Here is a 22,049-nt window from a genome sequence, read left to right on the forward strand (position 1 = left end):
CGTGCACCGCGCGCTGCGCATGAGCGCCGCTGCCTGGAGATCTAACTCGGGAGACGGAGGGAGTGAAGACAGACATAGTGGATGTGCCGAGGGGGTCGCTGCTCTGGTAAGCTGAGTCGTCCGCCATGGTCGTTGTGGGTTGAGGCGAGGAGCATGCGGCGAGGCAGCCTTTAGCCTATGTATGCCGTGGGCTCGTGGCTCCCGCAATGCGTCCTGACTCAAAATGGTCCGAGATAAGATACACAAAGCGCCTCACTCCGCCCCGTTTGGCCGATATTCAGCCTCCGAAATCGCCGCTTGGAGGCACAACATCCGAATACAAACTCCGAAACGCGGTCCACCAATTCCGCAGCGGGGATGACATGTCGGAGCTTCGCACGCGACGCGGGCGGTTCACTCTCTGTCGCCGCACGCAAAACAAAGGCGCCACCCCTTGCTGAGTGCCGCCATTGTCGCCACTGTCGACATGGAGGTAGACGACAACCAGCACCCCGCATCATACTCCCTTCAACCTACCAATGCACTCGCAGGCCCCTCCTCTCAGCCCGAGCTCCCCCCCATATACCTCCTGCCACCAGGTCTCTCACTCAACTTGTTCCCATTCGCGGAAAACTGACACCGTCTATCATGCTCTGCTCACATAGGCACAGCCCAGCCCCGTCCACTACTAACTAGCACCCAGGATCTAATATCGAGATTCCAGCTTCTGCCAGCGTATGACAAGTACGTGCGGCCGTATGCCCTCCCCGTAGGTCAGCAACCGCCCACCGCCGGCACCCTCGACAAGGGCAAAGGCAAAGAGAAGGAACTCTCGCTCCCGCCAAATGCAACACCTGGAGCAGCGCAAGAGGGCGAGGATGAGGAGGGAAAAGGCGAGAAGAAGTCAAAGAATACTTACAGGCAGCTCATCAAGGGTATTCCTGGTGCGTCGTCCTCGTTCCTGAGTCGTCTAACCTTTCCATAAATGTCTCATGCCTCTGGATTAGGAAAACATTCCATGAAAAAAGATACATATTTGTTGGATATGATACAAGTTCCTCCAAAGCAACAAATCGCCATCACCCCGTTTGACTTGAGGACGCAGCGAGACGCATTCTCTGTTAGCTTAGAAGGCCTCAAAAGCGTATGGCTTTTCATGCCGTGTCTCCAAAGCACATCTGACTGGTGGTACAGTGGAACATCAACACTTTGGTTGCTGAATCACCGCAGGCGCGTGAAGATCGGAAAAAACGGGTTAGGATCCTTGTGTTTCGGCCTGATCATAGATATGGACTCAGGATCTCCGCATTTAACAGAAGGAACTGAAGAAACTAGCAAAGGCGCAAGCTCAAGTACCGCTGACACTAGCAAGTGGCGGTGTACCGGATTCTTCGGCCTCTTCCATCTTGACCTCCGCGCAGGCGACTACGACCGCCACGACTCGTTCGGGGACACCCAAACCGGGTGGTAATTCGTCGCGGTCCTCAGCAATACCTAATCCCAGTAATCCTCGTGGGCGGACACCCGTCGGTATTGGGACGCCACAGTCTATTCCAACTCCCGGCCCCACTACCACATCTAGCGTCACCTCTGGCCCTAGTCCCGCCATAGCGACTGCGTCAATGCCGGTGCGGGTTGCTCAAGTTGGCCCTGTGCTTCCTGTGCAGGCCGGCCCAGATCCCAATGTCCCGCCGCGAGGCGTTAAGCGCGAGCGCGAGCACTCTATTGATAGAGCTCAGGTACAAGCCGGTGTGAATGGAAGTGGGGCCGGTGCGGTGGGTACGCATAGTCAGAGCGCACATTCGAATGGAAATGTGGTAGTGCAGGGGAAGTCAGCAGCAATTGTGGGGGCAAAGGCAGGCAGTGCGGGTGTGCGCCCAAGACCGCTTAAACGGCCCCGTATGGTATGTTTTCATATGCATATTTCTTCCGCTTGCCTCATGTGAACCTGTGATCCACATGGGCGGAATGGCTGATATTTTATTGTAGGATATACAGGGACAACCGTTGCCTGTCCAGCAACCAACGCCGCACGCATAGACCAATCGTTGTTCGTACCATCAAGGGTATTTCTTGCCATCGACATAGGTATCTAACGCCTCAGCCTGCATCGTGGTCCGCGGTGTTTCCGTGCGGGCGGTGTCAGTCCTCTCGCCTTCAGTGATCACCCTCTTCACATCATCCCACGGCAGGTGGATTTGACCTCCGACGGAGGAGCGCGGGGGAATCTACACCTTACGCATCTACATCATGATCCATTAACGCATAGTCCCATCCACACATACACATATTGATACCTTCAATCGCGCAGTTTATCGCAAATGATGGTGTTCATGGTCAGGCTGAGTGGCCATATCCCATTAGCATTGTCGTTTTACAATACAGTAGCATCTCAATCATTATTTCTGTGGTTTCCTGACAATGGATTGTGGATAGTTAAATCAGACTCTGAGTTCGTGAACATGCAATTCCGAAACACCTGGTCCTTCTATTTCGCACTCTAGTCCACCTTTCTTCGCAGTCTTGAAACGTGCTTCCCGTTCGATGACACCTGTTGCCAGCTGCGAGCGGCGGTGGCCGACTGTCTGCCGTCTGGTGTACATATCTCGCGCGAAGCACAGTGCTTGCGACGAGCAGGACGAGCGCCAACTGTGTATGTCACACACTGCCCGCCGCTCAACCGTTGACTTCAAGCTAAATAAGACAGCATGTACGCCGATGTACAGAGTCCTTCGGCGGTGGTGCTAACGCTCAGAATGTTTTCGGCATCAAATTTCTTGAACACCGTCGAGTCACCAGGTATCAAGTGCTTGCTTGGAATTACTGTCAGTGCTAGTCAGATCTAGACTAAATGCGTAGTCCCTTTGATCAGTGAGTGAAACAGCAGACGGAGTGTCGGGCCACTCGAGCACTCGTCAACGCTGCTGTTCACACGTATGATGCTGCTACCACCGCGGGCAGTGGTTATTTGTTCTACTTCAGGGCGTCGGTATCCGACACGGACACGTTCCCAAGGAGTGAAAATGGATCCAATTCTCCCGGTATGTTGTTTCACTTGTCAAGGTGATGGATACGAAAACTAAGCTTCTTGTAGATATACAGCCCCTTGGACATCAAGCTCAGGCTGCCAACGTGGGCTCTATTCTTGGAGTAGCAAACTACACTGTCCGCATCAGTGATCAAGAGTCGATTGTAGGCGGACGATCTATGTCGTCTTCGTCTTATCACATATCTCACTACATCATAACATAGGTACTGGACCAGGGAATGTCCAAGTACATGTATCTTCGCGGTACGACCATCCAGAGCACGTCAGGCCAGACTCACCGTCTTGCAATTGTATATGCGTTCCTCCTTTATCCATCCATCTACGAGCAGGACTCCATTCTTGACTACGACTCGAACGGAGACCCCACAAGGCCCGGGTTCCAACTATCTAACACTCTTGTGGTAGCACAGCCCGTGGTTATCCAGACGTCGTTCAATTGCGTCAATCTGCCCCCGCTCCCTGCCGGGAGCGTTCACTTCTGTCTTATTACTGAGTGTATGCTGGACGGGTTAGACCCATCTACAGGTATGCCATACAAGTGACCATATGAGGAGATCGGAGAGTTTGTGACAAGCGCAGAACTCAGCTCGTGGGTCCTAAGCACTCCTTACGTCGTGTGGAGGAACATTTGTTATACGACGAGCCCGGATTCAGCCACCCAGGTCTTGCGCAATAGCGTTGCAATTCCCTTTAGGTGATAGTCAACTACAGACTGGATTTCCGCATTTTTTCTGACTCCGTACAATTCAGAGGGCTTCAGTTTGACGGACACTTAGACCACTCATGTCAGCGTGATAAACTGCCCAATTGGTTCTGCGGTGTAGGCGTACTCAACATTCCCTCATAATATCAATAGGACCAACATGTGGGCAATGTAGCTCGATGGATTCTTGCGATCTTGATGTCTCATACGGTACAGCGACAATTACAAGCTATAATAGCGTGCATACCACTATTACAGTCTATCAAAAGGAGTACTGACGTTGCTACGACAAATCCGGTAGACTTATAGTCGTAGGCAATGCACCGGGCTGGAACTGCCAGCTCGCCATTAGCTGGTTTGCCAACGGAATGGCGATTCAAGAAGGCCAGCGGATTGACGCCCCCCACATCTGGAGGACGCAATTTTAATCGTAAGGATAATTGCTCTAGCCTCTTCTTTGGGTTGTTGACCTCTTCGTGCACCTTTTTAGTATGGTGAGGAATGCCTTCAAGCTGGTGGAAAGCCTGGGCCCACTTGAAAATCAAGGCTGGGGAGAACTACCCAAACGTCAACACGTCTGTTTCAGTAACACCGAGATGGCGTGGGGCGGTAGACAAGCCCGTAGTCCCGAAATTCGGCGGCGCATGGTGTCGTCGTCCTCTTGGAAGATGCACATGATGCAGGTCAGTGTTCTTGTCGATTATGTCATTGGAGGTGCCTCTTCGGTCTGTAATCCAGCCTAAAGTTAGCGACGTTACTTAGGTACTTGACTGCTAAAATTGTCGCGATATCAAGGGTCTCCGCATCACAAACTTCAAGCTCGAGATATGTGGCTGCCGTACCATAATTGTAAAGTCCGCCTCTCCAAAGTCAGGGTCCTAAACCTGCGCCTTCCGACCGATGTTGTCATAGATTGCTGAGAACGCATACGACGGTGCTTTCTGGAAGATTGTCTTAGCAGACTTCGAGTCCGATAATGCATGCAGAAAGTTGAGGGCGGATGTATAAGCCACTGAGGCCTCGGCGTCCAAGAACTCCATACACATTGACTCGAAATGAACGGTATTGGCAAATAGCCAGACACCAACGACTTTCTGAAACGCCATAAAGTGGAGATTGTGGGCATTCAATAGCATGAAGCAGGCAACCAGCACAATCTGACCATGAATATTAGGAATGAAAGGACTGCACTCCCAAACATTCACCACAAGTGGATGATGCCAGTCTTGTTGAAAGGATTGGGATGTGCATATCCCAGCTGTCATGCGTAACGAAATATAAGTGGCATAGACGTGTGAATGTGCTGAGAGTATGCATACGTATTTGGCCAGAATATTCGATAGAGGAACGGGCCGGGCCTTTCCATGGACTCTTGAAGACACAGGCAAAAATGCTGCTCGGGCCGGGCTTGGCAAGGCGTGCTCCTGGCCACTCCGACCCATCAGCTTGATACCCGTACCATTGCACCCTTCACAAACCACTCGTCTTGCGCGTCGCGCCTTACTGTATCCATGATACACCATCCGATTCGTGGCGATCGTGTTCATTTTGTCAAGGCCGGACCCGATGTCTCCCACTGTCTCTTGATGCCTCGTCACGGCTCGCGCAGTGTTCAAACCTCTGTTTTCATAGAAATCGCTCCGCCCTGAAATCACACACTTTACACGAGAGGTCTGGCTTCATGCCGATAATTGGCCACACGCATTACAGCTGGGCAGGCTCCTTTGAAACCGGTCATAGTTACCTCGTGAGACTAACAGGACCACACGCCAGATGGCACATATCAATCCGAAGAACTTCTCATCAATTGGGGCGGAGCGCTCGCACTAACCTGTCATTTGCGGTGCATCGCTGGGTAAGATGGCGGAGATAGAGAACAAGAGGCTGCCGCACTGGCAGCTTAGATCTTTGCTTTACTTGTGATAATTAAATGTATTTGCTTCATCAGCTGGCCTCGCTGATATGCAACTGATGTGCATTGTGCTGCGAAATTTCTGGATCTCGTGCGTATCTCTAAAAGTTACTCCCAGACTAGAATTGCTGATCAATACAATGATACATTCATGTCGGAGGATGCTCGTCCGGGTGTTATGGCATGTGAGGTAGTGCGCAGATATTACGGACCCGTTGCTGCCGATTGCCGAACCACGTCTTAATCCACATTTGTCGATGCATGTTCATTAAGAAGCTTGCCATGCGATGCATGTCGAATCTCTGCCCTCACACCCCTGCTTGAATACCTCTACACTATGCACGTATTCAAAAAGAGTAGCAAAAAAGCGACGATAAGTTTCAATGATGAGGATCATAAGTTGTCGATTCCAACATTGAATGACTCGAGTCAGTTACCTTTGATGCCTCATTGCTTTCTGGAACTTAATGCTTATATGGCCTCTCTGATGTTGCTTATCAACACTCGAGTCTCTATGTACAGAAGGGACTTCAATGCTGACACCATTTCTTGCAGAGGATGGAAATGAACGCGACGACCATGAGCGCGACGACCATGAGATTGACAGCGCTATTGCCTCTGCTACGGTTGTATTAGGACGACACGGTGAATCCGAGACCAAATCGGAAAAGGTTGTGGACGGCATAGGTAAACTATATTGCAACTTTGGTAGTTGACATCATGATGCGATGGCGTTACAGAGGATGCAGCTCTCGCAGTCGCTGACCAGAAAAACATCATAACCGCTCTTTATAAACCAGTCAAAGCCGCATTTAACGACAGTGGCGCAAAACAGGCCCTTGATAGTGCACTGACCAATTTCGCTGATAGTATTCCCACACTCGTTAAAGCGCTAGATGAGATTGGGAAGATTCATCCGTTCATTCAGGGTGCGTAGGATCTGATTATATTAACTGAAGTAGAACTTGAGTGGTGCACAATTCCTAGTTGCGGTCCTTGCATTCAAAGCAGTGTATACGCTGGAAATGAAACGCCGTGATAACGATCAGAAAGTCATAGTTCTTTTTGTAGAGATGAGGGATATGATCGCAGTGTTGCTTCAGTTCGTACTAACCACACAAAAACAACTCAAAACTGATTCCTCTTACAGATTGAAAGATGTACGTGACGACAAAGTCGTAGGTGCTGACGGCGTATCCATCGAAGGTCGTCTTCAAGATTTGGTCAAGAGAACTGCTGATGATATCAAGAAATGCGGTAATACCTGCGATGCTTATTCGAAGATGTCCGTAATAGCGAAAGTCCTCAAGGGGCCATTATGGGACGGCGTGTTCGTCAATTGGGTCAAGCTGTTCTCTCAACGGAGATCTGAATTCGAGTTTGCTCTTGCGGTGCATATGGCCCGCAAGATAGACGATATTACCACAAAAATGGATGATCTTTCCAAGATGTTGGTATTTGTGAATACTTCACCTTCGCTGGATTGTGTTGATTTTCGAACATGGTTGATTACAGGACGGAGACGATCGTAAATTTCCTCAAACAACAATGTCCTCCAGAGCAAGAGGCACTGCGCGACGAGATTGAAGAGAAGGGTGGGCGTGACGCTGCGCTCAATAATGAGCAGCTTTTGCAGGAGTTGCTTCGATCACAACTGGGCTCCGACAGCAATCAACCCGATAATGATCGCATCCAGCGCGAGCTCCAGGATCCCACAATCATAATTGAAGAAAACTTTCAAGCCTTTGATCATAAATTTGAGATGCAGCAGAAGCACATCATCGAAGAAGTTGGGAGGATAGTACATCGTGAAAACGACCGGGTCATCGAAGTGCTTACCTCTGGACCACATGAAAAGCTTGCTGATACTGTACGTCGTATGATACACTTCTCAGCTCGTGTCGCTGAATTCAGCATCCACAACGTCATCAGGGCTTGCAGACTATCTGGAAAGAAATGGTTCGTCCAATTTATAGTTGTATTTAGACTTACTGACTAGAACATTTTGATTAGGGATGGAGAAGCAGCGTCGAGGCTCGTCGATTCGTATTGGCTCTCACCGACTATTATCAAGAAGGGGTGGGAAAGGACGGAGAAGAGAAATCTTCACAAATTATATCCAAAGAAGATCCTGATGCTTGGACACTCGAATGGATTACCATGCAGCAGGCCCAATCACTCGTTGAAGCCTTCGATGATGATGCTTCGGGTTTCATCACAGTGGCAGAGGCCAACACCTTTGCCAGAATGCGGCCTGTGGATTGGAGGTACGAGTTGCGGGTTCAGAACGACCTGGAGGTTCTAATCGATTGAACGTCTAGTTTTCCACGTTGGTTAGCGTATTGGGCAATAGGTTATTGTCGCTCACCTATTCGTGGTCAGCCACCCTGATCTGTCAATTTTGCAGGTTGGCAGAGTACGGCTACAATTTACCGAAACAAGATACACAAGATGATAGGACGAATCTTTACGCTCAAGTCGTATGTTCATGAGAGTAATCGCTTTTGGGTGGACCAGTATCTGGATCTGGTCTATGGGACCGTTGTATATCTTACGGCATCCTTTCAGGGAACAACCGTTCCTCGGAAAGTGCAGGGGCTTTTCTCTGATTATACGAACGGCGAAGAGGACCGCATTCGCCGAAATCTTGAGGATGTTAAATACGCAATCACAGACTTGACTGTTCTTAACCTGATCACGGGCCCAGGAAGGATCGAGAGAGTGAGTGATGGGAATACAATCCTTACACGGTCTGCAGTAGTGACTGAATGGCCAATTTCAGTTCATTTTCCCTTTGATCTACTTGTTAATGCGACGTGACCTCGCGATCATCAAGACATGCCAAGCTGAGCGCATCAACAGACGTAACCTCACAGAGTCTTGTAATAATTTCAACGTAATCTTTAAAGCTGTGGATGATCGAGTGGATACCTTGGAACGTACGTGGGCATCCCCGATAAAGTATGATTCACCTTAAAAGTAGGGTATATAGAGGTCTACAGGCGTCAGGACACAAGGCCACATAAGCGTTTTAGACAGACGGCTTGCCAGCTTGTAAGTCCTAGAAGATATTCGTATGTTTGGACGCACTTTCAAAAAGTACTCTTATAAGTACGACTACTACTATAACTCGGGGAAGACTGCGACAGCTGAAGGCTTGTCGAAACTGTTTCTCCCGGCTAGACGGGACAATTCATATCGTGCAGAAGACGAAGATGAAGCCATAGAAGTAGTTTTGAAGTATTCTCTGGAGGACGAGACCCGATTTGATACCACCGGCTACTATCCCCCTCCTATCGAACCAGAAGCACCTGCGAAGGAAGGTGACTCGACGACTGTAGATGATCTACTGGGCTCCGTGTATGCCTCCATACACAATGTTGCTTCTTCTATTTCTAATATGTGAACCTTTGCAGACTAGGACCTTGGACGGTCTTTTTCTACAACACTGTACGATATCCGTGTCGTCTACCATTCTCTGTAAATCTGCGTCCGTCAAAGCCTAGTGGTTTGAGTTTCGAAGACTCGGTAATCCTGCCTGACACAGACGTTCCAGGAGGAGGATTGAGTTGGGAACTTACCGGTGAAGTGACGACTGATCTAGATGGCTGTATATGTTGCACTGGGACCCTCAAGGCCTGGTCTAAATCCGACCTCTACATAACAGGGCAGTTGAACGAGAACAAGACTATGATTCACGGAACATTCCGTGGAGAGTACACTGGGTGGAAAGGCAGTTTTTTCTTCTCCAGAATGTCGCCTGAAATACTCTCCTTCCGCCCCTCACCTGCAGAGATGAGAGAGAACAAGACCCGCGCATTGTGGCGTTTTGCATGTTCCGCCATCCGCCAACAAATTTTACGAGAACGATACGCTTGGTCGTTTTTCAAGAAGCGCAGGGATACACGGCAACGCTACATCGAACTGACGTTCAGGACATCGTACGGCCGTGGATTGAACGCCGACGAGAGAGAGGAGCTCTGCAACATAGCCCGTATCATCAGCCCGTCAGATGGCCGTTACTACTACTCCATTATGGTGCATCAGGAGCAAGTTGTGTGCGTCCATATGTGAGTTCAAAACAGTACTTATATATTTGGATACATGCTGAACCACGTTTGTGTCAAACTTTTCCCTCTCTGCGACTATTTTATAGAGGTACGGGATGCCGCTGCTGCGTGGGTAGCAACGAGATTAGAGGAGCTAGAACGGTTTGCCTCGACTGCGGAAATGTCGACAAAGACCAGACTCTCGACCTTTGTGAGGACCCAGAATGCTTGAAAGCGGAAATACCCATTAGCAGAGATAGCGTCTCAGACCTCAAGCTTACGTCGCCCCACGTTCCAACGCATAATATGTTCAAGGTCAGGACGCGGGTTCATCCCATAGAGCTAAAGAGGGTCTCCACATGGGTGCGGGAAGCTCTATCAGCTGCGAAAGCTAAATTCGCCACTGTCGGACAATTGCAAAGTGGCACAGAGATTACCACGCAAACGGACCAGAAGAATGTGATAGCATGCATCAACTGTTCGAAGGAACTAAAACGGCCATGCTGGTACTGTTTCGAATGCAGCGGTAAGTGCATGCATGCCCTAGAATGACGATTTCTCTAAAATGTGGGCAGATCCGGTTTTTATCTGTAACGATTGCGATGCCGAGGGGGGCATTACCCATGGTACTCACCTGAAGACGCACGGGTTGGTGAAATGCCATGCCGATCCTGTGTCTGACGTACCGGTAGAGAAGATCGTTGAGGCGGTCATGAAGGAGCAGTTCACGCAGCTAAATAGACGGTTAACAGAGCAAGATGGCCAAATAAACGCACGATTTGATCAGACGGACGGACGGCTATCTGGACTAGAGGGACGGCTTGGTCAGGTAGAAGAACGTCTGGCAGGGATGGATGGACGGTTGTCTCAAGTTGATGAACGTTTAAGTCGCATGGAGCAGATGATTGAAAGATTAGTGGGAAAGCTCAGCAATGGAGCACCTGTTCTGTAGTTTTTCCTTTTCAATGAGTTTTTTCTTGTTTATCATGCCGAAAGCTGTGGGCGAAGATGTAAAAGAAATCGTTCGTGTTCAACCACTTGCCGCACGGACAGCCAATCAGAACGCCCCATTCTTTTCTCTCGGGTTATGCCGATCCGCGGCTCTAAACTGCCAGTGGCCGCTCGCATGAGTCGAAGTTTTTGTCAAGTACTTTCGTTCTCGCCCAATTCTTGCCTCTTGCTTCTTTGAGAACGAAACGCTGGCGGGTGTTGCAATGGAGAAAGCTGTGCGTTTTTGCCATCGTCCTGAGATGCGTGCTCACAAAAGTTCAGGTAGGGATCGAATGCCCTCAACAAATCCATGCAAGGACTCTGGTCGACACACCGACGTGCAAAACTCAACTTGAACGCTGCGCCAGTTCCGTTGACTCCGCCAGCACCTTCGAATGAGGATAGTCTTCAAGAAGATCCTGCATCTCTCATCGGAGCGCAGGACGTTGAGACCCCTGGTCCATCTTCGATACCACAACCTACGGAGAATGAGACACTACCTGGAGTCTCCGAGATGCATTCTGCGCCTGTAAGTGGCAAGAGACGAAGTCGCACATCAAGACAAGCCGGCGACGACAGCAACAAGAGGGCTAGGCTTAGCGCTCCGTCTGGTAGCACTGCAAAAGATTACAGCCCTCCGTCGACTCGGCTATCGGATCTCGGAGGCGTTGACACATGTATTGAAAAGATGATGGAGCTTGTGGCAATGCCTCTCTGTCACCCCGAGATTTACATTCATACTGGCGTTCAACCCCCACGAGGTGTGTTGCTTCATGGTCCTCCTGGTTGCGGCAAGACGCTACTTGCCAATGCGATTGCCGGGGTAAGGTTTAACGCTATCATGTATCTGGTGTGTCTCATCTGTCGATGTAGGAGCTCGGTGTCCCATTCATCAATATATCTGCCCCGTCGATCGTGTCAGGGATGTCTGGCGAGTCGGAAAAGACGCTGAGAGATACCTTCGAGGAAGCCAAGGTCAATCAGCCCCATTTGGCGCTGCTGCTATTGAAATTAAAACATTCGTCTGTAGCGCGTTGCTCCTTGCCTATTGTTTATCGACGAAATTGACGCAATTACTCCCAAACGAGAGAGCGCACAGCGAGAGATGGAGAGAAGAATTGTTGCTCAATTTCTCACATGTATGGACGGTATGCCTTTTCCGTATTTTTGTTCGAGGGTACCCGCTTATCATGGCAAAAGACATGTCGTGGGATAAGACCGACAATAAGCCTATAGTTGTAATCGGGGCAACAAACCGTCCCGACTCGCTTGACGCCGCACTACGTCGAGCCGGTCGATTTGACCATGAAATTGGCATGGGAGTTCCTGACGACGAAGCGCGAGCACAGTAAGAGTGTTTTTCCAGATTTCACGCGGCATGGTTTAACATCTCACTTCAGGATCCTGCGCGTCTTGTGCTCAAAATTGCGATTAGAGGGCGACTTCAATTACATTACCCTTGCAAAGGCAACACCAGGATACGTTGGCGCGGATCTCACTGCGCTCACAGGAGCCGCAGGCATCATTGCCGTCAAACGCATCTTCAAAGAGATCTCTGACGGCACTCTTGTTCTCCCTGACAATATCGAATTTCAGCATACCGACGGAGATGCATCGATGGCAGTGGATTCCCCTCAGCCAACACCTCCTTTTCCCACAAAACATGTTCCCTTCTCGACGTTTGATGTCTCCACACACACCGCTGCGAGCTCCATCGTGCACTTCCTCCGTGCGCACCCGGACCCGCTGACTGAAGCACAGCTCGCCCCGCTGTGTATCACCTTCGCAGATTTCACTCTCGCGCTGAAACAAGTACAGCCGTCAGCGAAGCGCGAGGGCTTTGCAACAGTGCCAGATGTGACATGGACGGATGTCGGCGCGCTCCATGGAACGCGCGAAGAGCTGCACATGGCGATCGTACAGCCCATTCGACGGCCAGAGCTATTTAGCGCGGTAGGCATCGAGGCGGCGTGCGGCGTACTACTATGGGGCCCACCTGGATGCGGAAAGACGCTACTTGCCAAGGCGGTCGCAAACGAGTCGAGAGCCAACTTCATCAGTGTGAAGGGGCCGGAGCTGCTGAACAAGGTTCGCTCATTATTTCCTTGCTTCATCTCACGTTGCCTTACTTTATGTATTTCTTTTCCGCCTAGTACGTGGGCGAGAGCGAACGCGCGGTCAGACAAGTATTCTCGCGGGCACGAGCGTCTTCGCCATGCGTGATATTCTTCGACGAGCTGGACGCGCTTGTCCCGCGCCGCGACGACAGCCTCGTGAGTTTCTATGCCTTCGTATCCTTCGTCCTTGAGTCTCAATGTCCGCTCTGCTCAGTCGGAATCATCTGCCCGCGTAGTCAACACACTGCTGACGGAGTTGGATGGGCTCGATGCGCGCAAGAGTGTATATGTCATTGCCGCCACTAATCGCCCGGATATGATCGATCCGGCGATGTGTCGCCCTGGTCGTCTCGACAAGCTCCTTTATGTCGACCTTCCCTTGCCTGACGAGCGCGCAGAGATCGTGCGGACGTTAACGCGGAAGGTCCCACTAGGTGACGTGGCAGCAACACAGCAGGCAGTGGAGGCCCTTGCGAGGGAGAGGTGTGACGGATACAGCGGGGCGGACCTCGCTGCGCTCGTGCGGGAGGCAGGGGTCATCGCGCTGAAGCGTACGCTGGGTATGCTGGATGCGGTGGAAGACGACACGACTCGGGAAGGAATTCAGCCAGAGGTTCGGGTGGAAGTACAGGTGGCCGACTTCATTGCCGCTCTGCAAAAAGTGCAGCCGAGTGTGTCATCCGCTCAGCGGAGGAAGTACGAGGTGTTACGCTCGAAATTCTCCGGCCTTCCTGTTAGAACAGGAAGGGAAGAGGAAGAGAAGCGTGTTGAGGAAAAAATATCATAGTATATAGATTGAATGCAAGTAACAAAATGTTTATTGCGGGATAGTGTGCTGATTGTACATGTGTGTTGTGCTTCTTCCAGTCCATATATTCAATCCTTGTTCTTAACTTCCACCAAGGAAGTCTCATACATTTGTCCATTTTGAAAATTCTCATCGGTCCCCGACCTTCTTGATCCCCGCGATGACACGCTCGTTGCGCTTCCAGAACTCCACGAGGACCTCCGCCAGGCGAGTCGGGTCGTCCTGGATATATACGTCAGTGTGCATGTCGGAACAGAACCATCAACACACCTCCTGCAACATGTGCCCCACTCCAGATATGACCACGAGCTGGAATTTGCCCTGCATCTGTCCAATCATAAGCTCCTTATCGAGACGTTCAGTACCCGCAAGAACGAGCAGGCGAGCAGTCCGTGCCGTCAGGAACTTTCCCGATAGCCCTGTGAACCAACCTAATGATCGGACATCCTGATGAGCACGAGCGCAGCGGGCAGCAAGGAAGACCTACTTGTCCAGTAAGGCGAAGTAGAATGTAGAGGAGTGCGCCAGACATATGCAGGCGTGCCTTGAGGTGCATCCGGAGGCGCGGGCTTGATGATAGCTGGGACTGAGATGCGAGCAGAATCCGTGTTTCGCAAAGCGTGAGTCTTGATGCTGTGAACCATTTTCGTTTGTGCGAGTGTGAAAACGAAGGAAGCATGCTTACTGCCACTCAATTGCTTCCTCGGGGCTACCGAACCCCTCTGGCCGCGCATCAAGCAGATTGTGCATCATGGGCAGCGCCTCGAGGGTGAATTCTGCAGGAGCTATCAGCAAATAACCGGCGTGACGTATGACAACGGCATACCTTCGACAATGTCAAGCACTGCGACGCCCGTGATGCGGTATTTGAACTCCTGCAGCAATGGACATGCACGCACGATCACAGATCCGCCGAGGCTGTGCCCGACTAGCTATGCACGATTAGTGCAGATGAAACAAACATCGACGCGATGCATACCAGTAGAGTGGGCGTCGTAGCCGGATCGGGGAAGATGACTTTTAAGATGCTAACGAAATCTGCGGTCAGAGTCTCAATTGCATAATCTTCCTCGCTCGGTGCAGGCTCCGTCGTCCGTGTCGTCTTTCCTGCAATCAACACCATCAGTAAGGGTCTCTCCAACGCTCCCCGATCCTAACCGCACGCACCGTGTCCGCGACAGTCCAGCGCCAAAACTCCACACTCACCCTTGCTCAGGTCAACCACTGCCTTGGCCATACACGCGAACGTCAGTCCAGATGATCCTGCGCCATGGTGACACACAATAACTGTGCCATTGACGAGGCGCGGCGGGGTGTAGTACGCGCGGACGTCCAGCTCGGACGCAGGCACCTCGACCTGGGTGGCCTGCTCGAAGAATGCAGAGGCTGAGATGGGTGCGAACGAGACGTTCGGAGCGCGCTTGCGCGGGGCCCACGGTGCACGCGTAGGCCTGAGGAGTGTGTTAGTACGAAGTACTAGAGTGAGAAGAAAGGGGGGTTGGAGTAGCTGCAAGCCACTCGAGTGACCGTGATAGCACAGGACGATTCGGGCAAAGATTTCATCTTCCTTGGCCGCATCATATTACATCTCATCAAAAGGGAGTGCGATATGATAGACCACTGGAAAGCACCTCGCTCTCGAACGGCGCGCTGTCAAAGGCACAAGTGGCTCACAACTGACCTAACCCCAGCCTTTGAAGTAAGGAGATATCATACGTGCATTGGAGCGCCAGTAGGGAGTGATCCAAGAGTGTCTGTCGCCTCTTCCTCCTCATCCTCATCCTCGTCGACGTCTTCTGGATGAAGCATAGGCAGCTTCGCGATGCGTGCTTGTAGCGCTGAACGATACAAATCAGACATGGTAGATGGTCGAAGCTTCTTCTCGTGAATCGCTGGTTATATATGATAAGTCCAAGGCTGGATCAGAAGGGCTTGGTATGGGCCAGAAGCTTAAAGGAGGGGGTGTAGCTCAGCGGCCTCGGCGCAACGGTTGCAGAAATTCGAGATAATATTACTGAGACAAAACATATGAGAGTTAGCCCTTCCGGATGCACGCGTAGTAAAATCACTCGCACTTTCTTTTATTCCGCTAACGAGGCGGATCAACTCGACGTTGAGAAGGTTTCGGAGAACGTCAAGTTATATGTCAGGTGGCTGAAGCCCGAAGGCTCAGCGCGCGCCTATTCAAGTACCCTCCGAGCTTCGGACTCTTGAACCTGGTCCTTTTGGCTTTCCCCCTCTCTTCAAGTCTCTTTCGTATCAGAAAACACACAGATTATATCTCATTTATTTTCTGATATTCAAGGGGACCTCGCGCATGCAAGTTCAAACGTCTGTTCGACGTGCTTACTACGACTGCGCAGTTCTCCTGGGCTTCTCAAAGTGCGCACTTGATTTATGGTACACCTTCAAATAGAAGAAAAATACATGGTCCTCGAATTTGGTGACACATTAACTATGATCTGCTACATCCGCAGGGCTTCCTGTATGACAAAACTCGAGTCTACAGTCCCTCGCTGGCTTTCCAAGCATTGTAATAGACCTCTAGGTTGTCCACCAGACCTGCTTTGCGTGGCTGCCAGCCTAGCAGTGAGCGAGCAAGATATGGGCGAAGCAGCGACGTCGTCGTGATGGCACTCTCGAACACTGAAAGTGCATGACGTTGGCACAAATACAGAACAATACACACAAGAATACGTACGGTTGCAGGGCGGGACGTATTCATAGCCTTTCGCCCCGGACACCTGCACAAGTTTTTGCAAGATGTCATCAACACTTTCAGTGAAGTCATTTGCGGCGGCGAACACTTTGCCGCCAAGGATGGACGACTTCTCTCCGACGAGCAGGTATAAATCGGCCAGATCGTCGGCGTGAATCAACCCATACCTCCCGCCCGGGGTCCCGTACCATGAGATTTTACCCTCGTATGCCGTTTTGAAAAGTGTCGCTAGGATCGACGCCGAGCGGCCATAAAGCAATGCTGGGCGGATCACGATGCCATTGAGTACCGAATTCGTCAAGATGCGCTGCTCCAGCGCCGGCCGCCAGGCGACGAGCTCGACTGGCTTCACTATGGGGGTTGTATCGGTGATGGTGGTAGCGCGGCTGTCCCCGTAGACCCAGCTGCCCGACGAGTAGATGTATGCCAACTTGGGTGCACCAGCAGGACGATACTCATTTGCAGCTTTTGTGGTGGCCTTGAGAAGTGTCTCGGACAGTGCCTTTACCTGTGCGCCCCCTATTGCTTCAATCACGACATCGAGGGTCGCAACGAGAGGAAGCCAAGGGGCTGGATCGGCTGTGTCTGCGACAATCGGGATTACTGGGGAGGTTGGTGAGTAGGGTACAGCTATGCAGCATCACTGTGCTCACTTTCTTCGGCAGCTAGCTGTTTCGCCTTGGCTGCTGAGCGCGTGACACCATACACGATATGCCCCGCACGAACATACGCCTGCGCAACCGGGAGGCCAATGAACCCAGACGCACTATTACGGTTCAATTGTGAGTAAGTATGTAGATGATCATATATAGCGAAGTTCGGGTTACGCCTTACCCAATTATGAGAACCTTCATTGTGATGTAAGAGAGTAAGGGGGGATGGGGGCAGCAACATGGGGCGTATTATAGTGCGATCGGTCGAGAAGCTCCAATGTGCTTGGTCAGACTCGGACTAGACACGCGATAGAAGGTGAGAATGACTGAAGCCAAGAACTCACATATTCTCAGGTTTGCTTACGAAGATTACAGATCCAGTAGAATGCCAGGATTAATTTTAGCCTTGTTTCTTTGGAATCGCCGGATTGCTGTGTCGATCGATGTCGACTTGGACTTTCCAGCAGCCAGTGGTCGTGAATTGAGGTAACGGGTGCATAATCCCATTAACAAGAGGCTGTTGGCCAATTGCAACATGTAAGAGATTGACAGTCATGCCAGCATCCTCATCGACATTCCACGATTTTCCATCATCATGAGTGGCTTAAGATAGCTTCCTCTGTGCCAAGTCCCACCAGAAACCTTTTCACTACTCTGATCCCCAGATAAGTATATGTCGGAAGACCATTCAAATTTGATACATTTGAACTTTCATATCAATGGACGCCGAGCCGCGAGCAGGATAAGCTAATAGTGTATTGGATGACCCCAGTAGAGACTCCAGCCGCGAATTAAGCCGTGCATTCTCGTCCCTCAGCCATCTACACCATCCTACCTGCAGGCTGAGTGAATATATCATGGATGACCGACTCGATCTTGTATTCCAAGCTGGGAGCATTTTCTACTACAGTTCTCCTCAGTTCACGAGGGCGTGTCTGCCAAGACGTATACCTTTCTACGTATCGCCTTGAGCGTCGCAGAGTTCGCTTACAAAGGAATCGTCTGCGCGGCCGATAAGTAATCCGTTTTCAGTTGCATCCATCTACCCACCATCGGAGACGATGAATCTACGATGCAATGCAACGCAATTTCTCGATTCTACCCTCACACTTCGAACACACCAGCATCTTATACGATCAAGCGTGTTGTCTGCGCAACTTTCTGTTGAACATGATAGCCGATGGTATGAAGTGGTAGCGCTGCATACCATCAGTAAGCCGAAACTAAGTTCCTGATCCGGGTCTGACAGGCCGAAATGGACCTACGAATGTTGGCAAATCGAACTGATCAATTTGAAGCAGGTGGACATCCAAAAATCTGCAGGCTTCTCCGCTTCGGGGAAGTATAAGTATACAGTCAAGTTCGAATTCTCAATGTAGCTTTCCTTTCTGGGACGCCACGCGACGTGCCAGCAGTGGGTGCTGAGTACACTTATGGTAAGCCTTCAAGCTTCAAGCTTCACTATGATACTCGGGCTTCTTGATCACAGCCGGAGCAGCGTGAATAAGCACCTTGTATTTAATATAGAGTGTGTGATTATTCAGGAAGGAGGTGCGTTGAAGATCTTGGCAGAAAGTGAATAAGACTGAACTTCAATCCCTCACGCAAGTGGCGCTGAGAGCGAGATGTCGTCCTGACGGCCATGCATCATATCTTGAGCTGTTTTCACGATCGATAAATGCCTCGGGGACGAGGTAAATATTAGGGTCAAGACTAATCATACATGGCGAAAACTACCAGCCACTTGCGTAAGCTAATAAGCCGGTACATATACGAGCTGAACGTGGAACGTCCCTCCTCAATCTCGCGAAGCAAGCGACACCTTCAACGGCAACTGGACGCCCTTGTGTGCTTCGCCTTCAAGCGTGGGCACCATCGCGACAGCGTTCTCGCGCCGGAGCCGCTTCACTTCCTCCGTGAGCGCGAATTCGAAGTTGGAGACGAGCTCCACGATGAAAGCCTGTACTTCGTATATGCTACCATCATATCAGCCATGAACTGATGATGAGGAGAAGAAACCAGGCTTACGCGAATCGCCAGCCGATGCACGCACGAACGCCGCCAGAGAAGGTGAGCCTGTTGGCAACCAGTGAATAGCAGAAGTGAACGTTGTGCAAAGTATGCGTACACATTCCCAAAGACGCCAACATTGGGTCCACGCTTTCCCGAGAAATTGAAGTGCCGATCCGGGTTGAACGTATGCGCATCTGCACCCCAGACATCCTCGTTTCTGTGTACCGGTCAGCGAACTGCGAGAAACAGGAAGTCGGTTGAACTCACCGGTTGTATGCGGCAACGGATAAAACCAGACGCATCCCTTTGGGAACCGGTACCTCCTCGATCACCTCTCCCTTGCTCGTCGTGATCGGCTTTGCGAGTGGAATGACATCGTCCCGACCTGTCTGTCTGTAGTTATGCGGAATGACGGGATGGAAGCGCAGCACCTCGCGCAAGAACGCCTGCAGGAGGGGCATCGCCTCCAAGTCGGACACCGTGATCTGCGCATCACCGCGCTCGCGCATGGCTTGCTCCATCTTGCGAATCTCGGCGCGAAGGCGTGCTTGAAGCATGGGCTGTTTTGCCAGCTCGTAGAGCGCGAAGGAGAGCGTGTTCGATGTTGTTTCCTGGCCTGCCAACATGATCGTCCTGCACCGGACGGATGAATACCGCGTGTTGGACAAGTGTGGAGTGCGTACCTCATTTGAGAAACCATCTCAGCATGAGAAAGCTGCCTTTTTTCATCTTCGGATGCGTTGGCTTTCACTTTCAAACACAATGAAGTCAACTACTGACTGACGCTGCTGGTCCGGACATCTGATAGTTACCCAAAATGCTCATAATGTCACGACTGCCTTTGCCCTGCAGAAGCGCCGCAGACTTTGTCTCCAGGAGTTCATTAGCGACCTTGTGCGCCACACGCTTGTTCTGCCGCGCTTTGTCCAAACTTTTGCCTGGCAGAATGTCATACAAATACTCGGTAAGACACATGGGCATATAATGTGCTACGCTAGTGAAGAAAAGTTTTGGCTTCGATGGTGAAGCGAATATGTCCGAGCTGGTCGAGGCACATATGAATACATAAGATGGAAAACCATGACTGTAGACCACTCACACGAGGTTTTTGTACGCCTGTCCAAGCTCGCTGCCTGAATCTTCTGTGCAGCCAAGCTTATAGTCAAAAGCCGCTGACACCAGCAGTTTTAGACAACCTCAAAAGCTTCACCATATAAATATCATACCTTCCCCTATCGCGTCCAGTGTAGCAGGAGCAATGAACTGAGTGACATTTAGGACACTAGTACGGTCCGGCAATGCTTCCAAAATTTCTCTCCATTTGAGGGTGACCTACTTGTGAGTGCTAGTTAGACATGAATCAGGACGATTGAATGGGAACGCACCCGCTCGGCGTAGTGTTCAAATACTGGAAGCAAAGCCTTGGACTCGGGTGTTCCAAAGGCGGGAAGCATGACCTTTCGTTGGCGCTTGTGTGTCTCTCCTAACAAACAATGATGAGGTATCCCCTGCCAATATCGCGCACCAAAGCTCACCTTCAGCCCATGTGAGACCATGATCGCCCACCAACCGAGATAGGGCACGACGTTCAGGCTGCTTGGGGAAATTGTAGCCTGAGGTTTGGTAAATATACTGAAGTGCCTTTGGGTCCGAAATCCACAGCATATCCTCCTGTAGATGATATGGGTGAGTAAAGGTGTATCGCGTAGACATAGTGATTGACGTGACGCACGCCGAACGGCGCCTTTATACGAGCAACTCCCCCGAAACGCGCCTGCCAGCTGAAATCGGCATCGCCAGCCTGCCCTCCGTGCAGCTGGGCGAGGTTTCCTGCACGAACCACGACGTCAAGTCCCGTAGTGTCGCGTAGGGGAAAGACATACATACCCATTAGGAACGACTCTGGCTCGGGGCCTAAGACATGTGCGAGCGAGGTCCTTCTGCTACGGCGAACGAGGGCATAGACAACGCCAAACGACACAAGCAGAACGATAGAGACGAGAGTGTCCATTGGGGGGTTGCGGTCTTTGCGGAAAGGCTCGGCACCATGAGCTGGACCAGTCTTGTTTTAAATGGGGTAGTGCACCACGTAGCTCCGTGAATAGATGCGCGTAAACGCACCCACGCACGGGATTAAGGAATGTTCGCCCAGGACGGAAGCGCCAATTCGACGGAGCAGATGCTTTGGCGAGGACATCGAGATTCCGTACGGCTAGTACAGTAACGCATGTCCGCCTGACCGGTCGCTCTCACACACTAAAAGGATGCCGACGCACTTTCAATTACCAGCCCTTTAGGACAAGCCGAGCGACTGATACCGAAGTTGTAGCGCTGAGAATGGATGGAGACGAAGGTTTGCGGTATCTTGGGCGCTGGACGAACATGCTTTCGACCTGTGACAGGTTGGGTCTGGGGAAATTCGGCTGAACAGAAGCCATAAGCGGACTGAGGAGGAAGACTTGACTGAAAAGCAGTCTCTGTTTACGTGTGAGCTCCGAGGGAGCGTGTACGGCTGAGAGCAAGTGGTAACTTGCCTTGGCGCCCATCCTATTATGACTGTCACGTGAGACGGCGCCCACCAAAAGCAATAATCTCAATGTCGAGAGTCACGACGAAAAGATTGGTGACACGCCTTGCACTCAACCTCCTCGGGCCCCCATCGTAAAAGGTTTGTCTTGCTGCAGCTCGTCTCCGTCAAGTCTGACATAAACGCTGAATTTAATTCGGTGGCGCTTGAGTTATTGGCCGGTCGTCATGGGCGTACAGTGGCAGGCTCGCTACTTCGCGGACTGCGTGCAGCAATCAGCCATGCCGGTTCGTCCCTCATCGTCCCTTATCAAACTCGGTAGGCCCTGAGTGTTGGATTTTGATGCCCAGATGACCTGACACGCTCGGCTTGGAGTATTATACGATCATTGATATACAGAACTCAAAAGCGGACCTTCTTTGTAACATTACCTCACTGACGCCATCGAATGCTATAATCAGGGATGCCCTACTTATTCTCACTGGGCGCGAAATGGCGCAAGTGTCAATAGGCCATCGTCAAGGCAGCCC

The 22,049-nt window shown here is 51.0% G+C and overlaps 6 protein-coding genes across 6 annotated transcripts; 3 read left to right on the forward strand and 3 right to left on the reverse strand.

Moving 5' to 3' along the window:
* Positions 1–466: 466 nt before the first annotated feature.
* Positions 467–2,019, forward strand: FIBRA_06856 (uncharacterized protein; the record flags this gene model as incomplete). The annotated part of the gene is made up of 6 exons (XM_012328563.1): positions 467–578; positions 645–923; positions 987–1,123; positions 1,174–1,233; positions 1,296–1,883; positions 1,969–2,019. The coding sequence occupies 6 exons, from the start codon at positions 467–469 to the stop codon at positions 2,017–2,019; spliced, it is 1,227 nt and encodes a 408-aa protein (XP_012183953.1).
* Positions 2,020–2,735: 716 nt separating this feature from the next.
* FIBRA_06857 (uncharacterized protein) lies at positions 2,736–10,644 on the forward strand (the record flags this gene model as incomplete). Its single annotated transcript, XM_012328564.1, has 19 exons — positions 2,736–2,804; positions 2,864–3,020; positions 3,074–3,171; positions 3,232–3,553; positions 6,199–6,330; positions 6,384–6,572; positions 6,631–6,745; positions 6,794–7,093; positions 7,159–7,513; positions 7,576–7,602; positions 7,657–7,910; positions 7,965–7,996; positions 8,051–8,364; positions 8,426–8,582; positions 8,627–8,697; positions 8,756–9,003; positions 9,060–9,713; positions 9,800–10,218; positions 10,268–10,644. The coding sequence occupies 19 exons, from the start codon at positions 2,736–2,738 to the stop codon at positions 10,642–10,644; spliced, it is 4,290 nt and encodes a 1,429-aa protein (XP_012183954.1).
* Positions 10,645–10,906: 262 nt separating this feature from the next.
* FIBRA_06858 (uncharacterized protein) lies at positions 10,907–13,586 on the forward strand (the record flags this gene model as incomplete). Its single annotated transcript, XM_012328565.1, has 8 exons — positions 10,907–10,918; positions 10,969–11,505; positions 11,556–11,657; positions 11,713–11,830; positions 11,883–12,030; positions 12,083–12,770; positions 12,836–12,955; positions 13,014–13,586. 8 exons carry the CDS (start codon positions 10,907–10,909, stop codon positions 13,584–13,586), a joined length of 2,298 nt encoding a protein of 765 aa, XP_012183955.1.
* Positions 13,587–13,736: 150 nt separating this feature from the next.
* Positions 13,737–15,467, reverse strand: FIBRA_06859 (uncharacterized protein; the record flags this gene model as incomplete). Its single annotated transcript, XM_012328566.1, has 8 exons — positions 13,737–13,829; positions 13,878–14,038; positions 14,095–14,240; positions 14,293–14,383; positions 14,434–14,539; positions 14,587–14,714; positions 14,775–15,114; positions 15,324–15,467. 8 exons carry the CDS (start codon positions 15,465–15,467, stop codon positions 13,737–13,739), a joined length of 1,209 nt encoding a protein of 402 aa, XP_012183956.1.
* Positions 15,468–16,110: 643 nt separating this feature from the next.
* FIBRA_06860 (uncharacterized protein) lies at positions 16,111–17,180 on the reverse strand (the record flags this gene model as incomplete). Its single annotated transcript, XM_012328567.1, has 4 exons — positions 16,111–16,253; positions 16,309–16,929; positions 16,980–17,092; positions 17,161–17,180. The coding sequence occupies 4 exons, from the start codon at positions 17,178–17,180 to the stop codon at positions 16,111–16,113; spliced, it is 897 nt and encodes a 298-aa protein (XP_012183957.1).
* A 1,597-nt stretch (positions 17,181–18,777) lies between these two features.
* On the reverse strand, positions 18,778–21,003 carry FIBRA_06861 (uncharacterized protein; the record flags this gene model as incomplete). The annotated part of the gene is made up of 12 exons (XM_012328568.1): positions 18,778–18,955; positions 19,008–19,055; positions 19,108–19,209; positions 19,260–19,625; positions 19,676–19,742; positions 19,805–20,034; positions 20,092–20,164; positions 20,219–20,324; positions 20,378–20,475; positions 20,528–20,663; positions 20,725–20,822; positions 20,880–21,003. 12 exons carry the CDS (start codon positions 21,001–21,003, stop codon positions 18,778–18,780), a joined length of 1,626 nt encoding a protein of 541 aa, XP_012183958.1.
* Positions 21,004–22,049: the final 1,046 nt, after the last annotated feature.

Source organism: Fibroporia radiculosa (genome assembly GCF_000313525.1).
Source record: "Fibroporia radiculosa TFFH 294 genomic supercontigs, scaffold9110, whole genome shotgun sequence".
Taxonomy (NCBI): domain Eukaryota; kingdom Fungi; phylum Basidiomycota; class Agaricomycetes; order Polyporales; family Fibroporiaceae; genus Fibroporia; species Fibroporia radiculosa.